This window comes from Lissotriton helveticus, chromosome 9 (genome assembly GCF_964261635.1).
Source record: "Lissotriton helveticus chromosome 9, aLisHel1.1, whole genome shotgun sequence".
NCBI lineage: Eukaryota > Metazoa > Chordata > Amphibia > Caudata > Salamandridae > Lissotriton > Lissotriton helveticus.
The window spans coordinates 1,117,583,282-1,117,595,376 of NC_136070.1; the positions used below are offsets into that span (position 1 = coordinate 1,117,583,282).

The 12,095-nt window shown below is 46.3% G+C and overlaps 1 protein-coding gene across 6 annotated transcripts in view; it reads left to right on the forward strand.

Moving 5' to 3' along the window:
• The first annotated feature begins 3,911 nt into the window (after window positions 1-3,911).
• PTPRG (protein tyrosine phosphatase receptor type G) overlaps window positions 3,912-12,095 on the forward strand; it is a 1,220,925-nt gene continuing 1,212,741 nt past the window's right edge. For all 6 annotated transcript variants that reach the window (XM_078661520.1, XM_078661521.1, XM_078661522.1 and 3 more), the window contains exon 1: window positions 3,912-4,406. In XM_078661520.1, coding sequence (XP_078517646.1) covers window positions 4,322-4,406 — 85 coding nt within the window. In that variant the 5' untranslated portion in view covers window positions 3,912-4,321. The remainder of the gene's footprint in view (window positions 4,407-12,095) is intronic.

Sequence of the window (12,095 nt, forward strand, 5' to 3'; positions counted from 1 at the left end):
ATTACAGTAAAGCTAGGAAGATAGAGTGTGGACTTGTAGAAATTAATTTAGTGTATCCAGCCAATGGCATGGTTGTACCTTTTAGAACTGCATGTTGGATTCACTTAGTAAAGGTAAAGGAGGGAAGAAATGGTTCCCAAAGATTCGATGAAGCGATAAAAAGGAAACAGCCAACACATGTTTGAGCCGCATGGCCAGATAGGCCAAGGGCTTTTTCAAGTCAAAGGTCTTGTTGGGGTCATGTGTCTTGAAATTATTTACTACGGTAGTCCCTGCAGGCCTGGTGAGATGGCGATGGTCCTGTTTACTTTTTTTTCGCTTCATCTGAGTTCATTAGATCTGTTCCAAATAAATAAATTTACAAATCAAAGAATGTATTTTGGATCACATTACTACAGGATACTTTAATTGAATTTGTTGGACACAATTTCTTACCTCCTTTACCTCTACTAAGTCGTTCAACATAGTGGTCCTTGAGTGTAACCACTTGAGGTAGAAGTGCCAACTACTGACTTGGCTCCTGTCTGTGATTGTTGCCGGAAATTCCGCACAGTATCCACCAATTCATCTACAAAATGCAGGATTCACTGCAGCCTCAGAACGAGCTTTGAAGAAGATGAAAGAGGATGATATCCTAGCTTTAACAAATTCCTACAATATAGTCTGAGGACTCTACAAAAATGTGTCCCTTATCAAAGCAAGAATCTTTGTCTTCCAGGGACCCACTCCAAGAACCTGTAAATCCAGTTTCCAGCCACGGTCAACGGAGCTATTTGGAACATCCTACTCTCAACCGCTATCTGTCTCTTTGGGCCCTTTCGTTCTGAGAGCCTGTGGCCCAGGGCGCTGAAGAAAGCAAAGAATTTAGTTTGCAAACACTTCAAGACCTTCGTTTTGCTTTTAAAACATTGTATTATGGTACATTTGATTCAATTACAGGACAAAAGCTTGGTATTTTTCTGGGATATAAGACCGGTGTAAAGAAGGAACATAAATCTAGCTAAGGCACAATTTTTTCAAATAGCTACCCTGCATTATGACACTCTGAGGTGTTTTAAGTCCAATAAAACCTGACAGACATTGCCCAGATCCCTTGTGAGACACAAAATTTGAAATCATCCAGGTGGAACACATCATGGTCAAAAAAAGTGACTTCATCCGATTATGGAAATATTCAATGGTACCAACTACTACATTTGAATCAGTCGCTACTGCCTGAAGACCAACCCGATTTGGACCCCTTACTAGTCAGGAACCACATAAGGCTTTCACTTTGGGCAGTTCACCACTCAGGTTCAGTTTTCAGTGTATGAAGTGTGAAGGTACAAATCGTGACATGTCTAGTCGCCAACTTCAATATGACTGTGCACCTAGCGTCAGCCACTGAAGGTGCGCAGGTTCCAGTCACACCTGGGAAGTACACTTTTGGAGATGTTTCTGTTTTACGCTGATTATCAACATAGCAGTATTTTTGCTTTTGTTTTCAATGGTAATGTTTAATGCTTTTCATAACTTTGGAATACATGTTTGATTTTCTATGGTTGTTTTTAACTCATTAATAAATGTTTCTCTTTTTACTTAAATTAAAAGTTGATCATTACGTATGTTACTTCTTTACCTGCACTGCGTTTTCTTGGGTTGTTGAATGCAAAACCACACACATGTTCTACGTTTTCTGGTTTGGTGCAAAGGTCAAACTAATGAAGGCAGACCTGCCATCTCGCACATTGCCACCAAGTGTCACACAATATTGGATCCCATTTGACAGTCACACGGTGAATAGCAGATATCACAGGGTGGAAAGGACGGCGAGATGGAAACCCCACTCAGTAGGTTTCTAGTTCATCCTAGGAGGCTCTAAGCAGCCGACATCCAGTAAAACTTTTGAAAATGCCTTAGAACACCACTGGCAACCTCAACAACATTTTGTTTGTTTATTTGGTAAATGGAGAATTTGGTGGCTGACAGGTAACATGGGTCAATGGTTTAGCACAAAATGATACCCCCACTCCGTAGAATGTAGTGAGAAGTCCCTTAATATCCCCTTCTCACCGATACTCATAGACCTTGGACTGAATGGGGCTGCCATCAAGGGTGGGGGTTCACCTTATGATGCAGGGGCCTGCATCAGGTCTCGACAGAAGTGCCCTTCAGGCAGTTCTCGGCATGAAGCCCCTCCTCCTCATCACACTGTGATTTAAGTTGGAATGTCTGCAAAGGCAAACCAAGATGTTCCTTAATGAAAGCAATAAACCTATGTGGAATAGTGTACCTGGACCTGGTAATGGTCTACCCATACTGCAAGCTATCAGTGGGCTTTCCTACCGCCATGACCAGTACTGTAGTTAGAGTTTCTCTTGCTCTAAAGTACTAGTCCTAGCCTACAGGAGCACAGCAGACAGAAAGACTGGAGCCAGGCCAGGCATGATATCAGAGTCCAGATGAACTTTATTTTCTTACACAGATCAATTTCTAATGTAGCAAACATTTAGAACGAAATTGGTAAACAGCCCGGATCGGTATTAGTGTATTACGTGCGCGCCGTTCTGGTTTCCGGAAATTATGTATTTTTTTTTTTTGCTAAATGGCAGTCCTTGTTGAAGCATAGATTGCAACGCCAATTACAGGTACTATTATAAACGTAATTGCATTCAAAGCAGAGGTGTAATTAAAGCGTGTTTCAGTATCTGCCACAGTGGGTCAGTGGCACCATCCGTTGGGGGCTGCAGGGTGCACATTCCCGGTGTATTCCAGTGCACTGTGGTGTAAACGGAATGATTTACCATCTGTGGCCTGTGACCTTCGGAGTCTGAACAGGTGGTTTTATCACCTGCACACAGACACAAAAGGTGAGTCAGCTGATGCTCGCCTCACAGGTGCTGCTGGCAGGACTGGAAGTGACAGTTTGATGGGCACGCTCTGCTAATTCACATGAATAGCTGGCGACGTGGCTGACGTATCTCATTAAAAAAAGGTGCACTGGAAAAAAGAAAACACGGTGTGCGTATTCTGCAAGCGCCACACCGCCGATAACCTCTTGAAAATAGTGGTTCTGCGAGAACTGGTATGCACAACACGTAGGCGACCAGCGATTGGGCTATATTAAAAGATTAATATCCAAACCGAAACCATTTAGATTTGAAATTGGCATTTTATTTTACATTCTAAAGGAGAAACGGACTGCTTCGTTCATGCATCGAATAAAACAGCACGCTGAGGGGCGAGACACAGCACAACATAGCGAAAAAAAGCAGTGTCTATAACTACACAGATATCATCTCCCTGTCTAAAGTAAGGAACCAAAGTCATTACAGATAAGGCAGCACTCGCATCCCATTTGCAGCCCAAGCAGGTCTTTTACGGCTCGCTTGATTATTCAAGCGCTGGGAAGGAAGAAACATCTACCTTAAAGCGGGTGAGAAATCAGACTACATACACCGAGCTCTCATCAGCATCCCAGTGGGTTAATTATGCGAAAGCTTTGCACCTCAGCGGATCCACCCTAGCCTTCCACACATTCGTTGATTTGCTAAATTCTCCTGAAAATGAACGCTCTCTGCAATTGCGTAGCAAAGACATGATACTTTCTGACGGATAAAGGGTCCCTGGGAAGAGGGCATCCTTCCAGCCCTGTTGGTAGTGTGGCAAAGCAGCAACCTTCCGCTCTCTTATCCCTGAAGACTAGGTGGGGGGGGGGGGCTCTCGCCAGCCCCTTGTCTGCATCTACTCCCCGGATAGGCGTGGGGGCTCCAGCAGGACGGAACAGGGACCGGGTATGAGAAAGGAATGCGCGCTGGAGTGAAAAAGCAGCCAGGCGCGCTGTGGCTTTAAGGCTGTCGGGGCCGCGCATTTCCAGCCCCCTCCTCTCTTCCCCCGTTCGCCGCGCGCTCCCGCTCTCCTCTCTCTCCTTCTCTGCTTTAAAGTCTGAGGCTGGATCGGGCTCGCTTTTTACTTCCTGTATGGGAGAATGGAAAGCTTCCAGCGCGCTGCTCCCCATCCCCGTGCAGCCGCCGCGGCTCTGAGCATGGACTGAGCCTCCTCGTGCCTCTCGCTATGCGCCTCCCCGGGACCTGGGCAGCGCGGTCTGCATGAGGAGCCGCTGGTGGCTTGGAAGAAGCCCCCTCTTCTGCGCCTCCTTCCCGGGCGCCCCAAGTTCGGAGATTCCTGCAAGTGAGCAGCCCTCGCTGTCCGGCGCCAGGCCCAGCACCGCCGCGCCGGGACCGGATTTTTGTGTGGCTTTTGACCTTTTGAACTTTTCTTTTGCTGGCTGCGGGGGCGGCGGAACGAATTCAACAAGTTTTCTTTCAATGTGCATTTTGTCATGCGGAGACTCCTGGAACCGTGTTGGTGGATCTTTTTCTTGAAGATAACGACCTCGGTGATCCATTATGTGCTGTGCTTTCCCGGTAAGGAAGGGGCGCGGGGTTCCTTGGGAGTCTCTGTGATTGGGAAGGAGCAAGGGCGGTGGGGAAATATTCTCTGCGTGACACTTATGTGAGGAGGGGGGGGGGTGATGAGTTGGGGGCTCGGGGCTGTGGATTGTCCCCAGAGGACAAATCTGTGGGTTGGGGAGGATAGGGTGTCTCTGGTCTGTCCGCCCCCCCCCCCCCCATGGGGGATGGGGGGGGGGGGTTGAAACAGCGTTTAGTGATAGAGAGGGAAGAGGGGAGGCCATCGGCTCCTTGGAAGAGGGGACGGTGTCTCGTCGATGAGAAGTGTCCTGCAGCTGCCTGAAAGGGGGCAGAGCAGACCTGGGAACTACTCCTGCCTGTAAAAGGGACCGACTTGGCTTGTTTTACTTATGTGTGGGGGGCTTGCCTGCGCCCCTGTGGGAAGAAGGGGCTGGTTTCCGGCTGAGGGGGAGAAGGGCGGATCGAGTAGCATTTATGGCCGGCTTCTGCAAACTCGTTCTTGGGGGAGAGGGCGCACAGTTGAATTTGACAGTGATTTGTGGATTTAGTAGTAGCCTGGGGCGAAGCTCCGGAAAGAAGGGGGGGCTGGCTGTGGTTCAGGGTGGGCGCCTACGACCGCTGGAGTCGGAGCAAGCTATAGCGCTTGGTTGCTCACAGTTCATGCTTCTGAGCGGTCGGTGGCAGGGAGTGTGGGATGTGTTGGGGATGGTGTTTACAGACTCCCACGCCGGCTCCTGAGTGGTGTCTCCGGTTGAGTTTCTGCTCCCGGCAGTCTAGGTTAATCTTCGGAGCTTTACTACGGTCGACCGGTCGACCGGACGTCTGTAGTCCAGATCGTCCTCTTACGTAAAGAGGCCCGACATCTATGGCTTTTGTGGGGGAGCCCTGTGGCTGCACCGCACAGTCAGGTCGCCGTATACTTTTAAGACCACTTATTGAAACCGAACTCCATGCTCGGTTGTGTGTGATGTATCTTTTGAAGGCTGAATGTGGCTACCATGGGTGCAGTGGCACCGGGGCCCCCTGAGCCCATATTTCCGTGGTTGGTAATTCATACAGCAGCTAGAGGGGACATTTCTTTCCTGTCACTGGGGAACTGACACAGTGGCTCCGCTACCGTGATTGTTGCTGTCCCCTCTCTCCCCGGGGTGTTGTGGATGCTTCTGCCCCCTCTCTTCCCCTGGGGTGCCTGGTATGCCAGGCCGTCCCGCGCTCCCTGGTCTGAGATCACCTCTCCGGGATGCCCTTTGGTAAACGCGTGCACAGACAGCGCGCTCGCAGGCAGATTACAGGGCTGAATACCCAGGCAGCTCTTGCACCAGCTTTTAAATTACATGTCTGCCGGGCAGCGCCGCAGGTCCGGGCTGCTTCTGCGGGGGAGAGTGAGCTTGGAGAGGCGACTGCCTTTGGCGCAGAGCTCCCCACGCACAGAGCCAGTATCGGGGCTCGCCTCTCTCAAACGGAGCCGAGCGTGCTGGTGGCGCTAGCCTGCTCAAAGGAACTGGGACGTGCTGATTAAAAAAATAGCGATTTAATTCTAAAAACGATCTCTTGATGTGTTTTCTTTTCAGTTAGTCAGCATGTCAGTAAAAACATTTTTGAATAAAATCATGGATAGAATTCTACGTATTTGCAGAATAAAACGTCGTTGTTGCATCCCTCAAACGCAATCCTTGACCGGCCGTAAATGTTAGTTTAAAGAGAAGACTGTTGGCTTTAAAGAGCGAGAAATCCGAGCTGTCAAACTTTCAGTGGCGCCTTGACAGCACGCGCCTGACAGGACTCCGGTGTACCTGCCCCCCCCTCCTCCCCCCCCCCCCCCCCCGTCCAGTCCACGCGCAGTCTGTGCACCGGCTGCCGTCTGCTTCACGTTGCCCTTGACAGGCGGATGACAGTACACGCTGCTGTCCAGATGCATTCAGGGAACACGGATATTTGTGATAAATGAGGGGCACCTGTCTGTCAGTGGCACATTGCGCCGGGATGGCGAGGCAGGAGGGCAGAGCGGCCAGTTATTCCCACAATATAATATATTACGGCATTTTGCGGATATATATATTTATATATATATTCCGTCTCCTAGAGGCGTCTCGGCATCAAACGTTTACAAGCTGTGCTCTCAACGGTATGCCAATCCTATTAATCACGGAGGCCGACCCCTGGAGCAGGATGCGGACTGGCATGCTAATGCTAATGGGAGGCAGGGCATTTAAAGGGAAATCCTCACCGCTGGCTCTGTGGAAAGGTGGCTTCGTACACAGGGTGCCAGATTAGGGTGAAATGTCACGTTTTTGGGGAATCGTGCTGTCTGTTTAGGATGAGACACCGGCAGCAGCCGGTAGAGGCGCTGTTGGGCTGCGGTTACTGCGCCTCCTGATCAGAGACCCCACGCAGTGGACAAGGATGAGTGGACTGACTTTCCGCAAGATGTCAAGTCACATCTGACAAACATTTGTGTCTGATCAACAAACAAAACAAAAAAACATTATTTGTATAAACAAGGCACTCCCCACTTTTATGGCAACCGATCTATCTTAAGATATATCTAATGTTAACTTGTTTTTCATATAGCGCTCCTTACTGCTTAATTACCGGTTAAAGCGCAGTAAATAACGGGGTGCTATTACCCAATGTCATTGTTCTCCCATTTACCAAACAGACGGCTGGGTGGTCCTTGAAGGGGCTGGAACTCGTGACCCGCAGATCCACTTGTGTCTTAGCAGCGAACTTAACCAAAGGAGCCTTCCTTCCACTTTATGTTGGCTGCGTGTCACTATAACTATACAGTTTCGAACGAGTAAATCAATGTAGTTTTAAAAATAACTTACACCGATATTTTCTTTTCCAAGATTGCCCTTCAGTTGATCAGAGTGCGGACAATTTAACTTTCAGAATCGTTGTTTGTCATTTATCAGGCTTGTTGTATTTTCGATTGATTGCTCTAAAACAATGGTATTCAAGAGCTCAGCCATCATAATAAAGTATGCTATTCCAGTTCCTCTCTGCGGACCACATTCCTTTTACATTTTATTTTGATACTTTTGTTTTTAGCGATTATCCAATTGTAGGCCTTTCTTTGCTCAACTTTTCTCCTCTTGCAATTAGATGCCAGCTCTTGCAGGGCTTTACATTTTAGAATATTTAGGTGTCCTTCTAAATTTGAACAATCCTCTCCACCTGGCTCAGAATGCAAAGCTTAAAGTGAATTCCGTCAGTAACCCAGATGCATCTAAGGATCAAGCCTGCTGCTTTACACTTCTCCCAAAGAGCGCAATATACAAGTCAGTGTACTTAATGTAGGTTAAATCTGATTGCGTTGAGTCGTGACTACCATCCAGGCAGCAGCGTTCCATCGTTTCTATAGTCTGCTCCAAGATTCTCTGGTATACCTAAATATCGAAGGATACAAAATATGCCCCAGAAGCTACAATGGCGGTAGCCACGCTCCTGATCGACTCCACGGATCCAGAAATGACAGCTTTTCTTCAGATAATCTGGTGTGCCATAATTGAACCAGGATCAAAGGTTTTAACATAAGTTATGGCAAGAATCAGACATCTCTTAGGAAAATGCCTGATGCCCTAGGAGATGCTGTCCAAGTCCTTAAGTCCAAAAGCCCTTAATACAAGCTTCTTGGCATTGAAAGCTATAAATTCTTCATCAACCCATAATTTTATCATTAAATAATGTCCGGCTGAGTTTTCAGCATCTTTATTGTCCTCGCCTGTGAGGCGTAAACACAGCTGAGTCGGTGTAATTGCTGCCTCCCATGGTAGTAAGCTTACCTTAGCAGATGGAGGTATATATTGACTAAGCGCAAACATGGGAGGCTCAGCCACAGATGGACAGCACACCTGGAAGTAGATGCTTAGGACTATAAATTCTGTACGCCCAACCTTCAGATGTGGGTGTGTAGTAACTGGGAAATGCAGCAGGGTAAAACCCCAACACGTTTGTGTTGGTCTGAAAGGCCTAACTGGCTGTTTCTTACCGTTCTACGGTGAAGAAATAATTACACGCTCTCTCTGTTGATCACTCATTAAAAATTCACCCAACAGTTGCTCTGATTTGCGACTTGAGCAGAGATGATCTCTGGCTTCTCTCTTACTAGCAATGTTACAGCATTTTCCCACTAAACATATGGCCACCACATTATCAGACCACTCGTCAATCAGGTTTTTGAATATAGCATCTGCTGTAATTGCTCCCCATTGCATACATGCAAATGGAGCAGTCTACTGCAAGTGGCCTTATATTAGTCACGCCATTTTAACATGTCTTTTGGTGTAGTTGCATGTGAAGTGTTCTGTTTGCACACTACATTTGTTCTGCTGGTGATTCAGGACTTTGTATGCAGGTCCTCTCTGTCTTTAATCTATTGCTCGAGTACCGTAGTATTCAGAGGAGTCTCTAGATATTTTGTAAGGGCTCTTTATGGTTTTCAGCCAACCACTCTATCTTTGGGCAAATCACCTGAAGCCACTCCACTCTCGTTTGCCTATGCATAGAGAGCTTTATACACCGAGGAGGAGTGAGAAGTATATGGTAAGGGTATACCCTTGGCTTCCCTATTTTACTATGCAATAAACACAAGAAGAGGGGAGACCCAGTTTTTTGTTGCAGTGTCTGTCTTGCCTGTATCCAAGACAAGTGAGCGTAATGCAACCAGGTAAATCTGAGTTTTCTCCACAATTTCTCACAGTAAATTTCTCGGAGACAGCGTGAAAAATGTAATGATATATAGGGTCCTAAGCCACAGGTACCACCTGTGACATGCTTCATCATTGGACCCTCACCCAGATACTGAACGTTAATGGGTAGGTTTGACACGTTTGTAAGTGGATCTCTTTGATTGATAGCAGTGATTGAAGGCAGGGTTGAATGAATGTGTTAAAATAGCCTTTAAATCCTTTGTAAAAAATGTATTATTCAAGGGTCTAGGGCTAGGTTAAAATAGATCAGTGTGTTGCTTTAGGAATTAATGTTCCGAGGCATCCAATAGGTCAATTGGATACCTGGGAACATTAATTCCTAAAAGCATCACACTGATCTATTAAAACCTAGCACAACACCTTTTTCACACCATCTCCGGGAAAGTTTAGAGTCTGAGAAATTGTGAAGCAAGCTCTGATTTACCTGGGTGCATTACGCTCACTTGACTCTGATACAGGCAAGACAGACACTGTCGCAAATAACTGTGTCTCCCCTCTCCTTGGGTGCATGAGGGGAAATGTGAGAAACTGCAGTGCTGTCCCCAGTACATTGTATCAGCTGACTGATGCATGCCCTAGGGCTGGTTGGGTACCACTGGTGAGGATAAGAGCTGCTCTGCCATCTCAAGTGGATGAATACAATGATTGGTTAGCTTTAAGCACACAGTAGCCCTGATTATGGGTTGTTGGAATTTTGTGACCCCCTTCGTAAATCACTGTTTGCACATAGGATCAAAATTATGGGAGTTATGTGGTGTTTATCACATCCGTTAGTCAACAGGTGTTCTAATTAGCTTACCGTATGTTAAATTTCAGCAGGCTGCAAATACCGGAGTTTAACAGGGGTAAAGACTGTGGTTTTACAGCACCACATTGATTTTGGTGCTAGTCTGAGGATGTTCCCCAAAAACGAATAATGGATGCTATTCATCACACCCGATATATAATGTACCACAGGTTATCGTTATATTTGGGGCGATGAAAAGCACCTGGATTGCAACAAACTCTAAATCGGGGCCGATGTTGGTTCAAGGGGCCATCCATAATGATGTCACAATAGGTTTTAAAACCATGTCCGACATCAGTGGAGCATTCTGGAGCTCCTGCTGTTGGTATTCATTAGAGATGCGAGAATGGGTAAAGAGAACTGTTTTTCCATCTTCACTGGATGGCCCCACGCACAAAGGTACTTTAAACAGGTACACCACCACTGAGCTACTCATTTTTAGACCTATTTCAGACATATTTTGGACGGAAGATGGTCATCCTAGTTGCCAACGGTACTTGTTTTGACACAGAGGAACAATCTTATAGGTGTATCAATATATGTATTGAAAATAAAATGCATTGTGTATATAGTAGTGTTGCTGTGATTCACGTGTGTCCTGCATGTTTGTCCGCTGCCTTGTGATAATGCTGCTCAAATGTGGCTTTCTCCAATTTACACCTGTGTAGCTATCCAAGGTTTGGCGGGTTGTAAATAGACGTGTAGGCGAGGAGCCCAATAGGAAGTATATCTTGTCCGCTGCAATGTGGTTATTTACAGGTTGAGTATCTAAGTGTCAAAAAGTGATAAGTTCTGTGGCATGGGAGCACTGTTACACACACTTTTCAGAGAAGATCCTACTTTTTAAAGTCTGCAAGACATTTCAAGCAAGGCACGCCAATGTTTGAGTGCTACATGGCCATACTGATGGTAGAATTGTGCTGCTCAAGCCACCATGCATTGCATCGAGTTCAGACCAACGAAAATGTAGTCCCTGTCCTCTGCTGAATTGAATCTTCATTCACATTCCTGCTGGGCCCAGGAAGAAGCCTCTGTCTATTGTTACAAGTGACAAACCACCTGGACTATCCATGTAGATTGGCAGCTACTGCCTGTTTGCTGTTTTATTATGAAACCTAATTTCTAAACGAATTTAATTAACTCCCTTTGCCAGCTACGTTACATTTATAAAGCAAACTTCACAGTTTTCAACTATTACAATTCCCATTTCTACTAAAGGGGATCTGCTCTCTTCAGTGTTAAAATTGAAGCTCACTGCTGCCCCTATGGCTACTTTGTATCAATAGGTAAACTGTAAATACAAATGTTTGTGTTTCAGGTTCCCTATGTTACTGATCGCTTTATTTCACATGCCCGTATGTATGCAGCATTACATTTTTGCTAGCCTTGTTGATTGGATACAATCAAGTTTCTTCGCTTTTAGTGTTTCCATATTGAAACCACATGCATCCTTTCAATATCTAACATTATCCTTTTACGCTCTTTGATTGCACGATACATTTCTCCCCCCTCCACTATACACGCGCCTTTTGAGGCGGGCTTCGAGGCAATCAGCTCGCCATTACATGCCAGACAACCCACCTGCCCCTAGTTCAATCACGGCTGCATTCACAGTAAACTCATTCACGGCTCTCCTTCCAACCTCCATTATTGGCCCAGATATTGTGCTTTCTCACCTCTGACCCCCTCCCCGTTCCATGGCCTCCATTTCACTCGAGCCTTTGCAGGCTTGCCGGTCTCAACATGCATTGAGATGGTGTTATAATGGCTTCTGTGCATGCACGGACTCTCCTTGGCATTGTGCGTGCTGTCTTCTGTGCAGTATTTCCTCTGCCCGCATGTGCTGTCTGGATTCATTTCCTGGCTGTTCGCTGGACCTTTTGAATGCAGCCTTCACAGGGTTTTTACTGCTGTAGATCCGACACGCATAACTTTCCAGGTGTTTTAAAAAAATATATGTTTTACCTCGTAATTTTTCACAAATCTTAATCATTTTAATTCATCAGACAATACATATTTAACTTTGATGTATGTACTTCTCTGCCTGTTGGATATCCTAACACAAGTCAGAGAGCATAGCAAAACACCTTTTACTGTGTTAGTGTTTTACTTCTCCCACATTTATAACCAAGAGAAAACATGATCTGAAAGGCAGTCTGGTACTAAGCACCCTATCATTCAGCC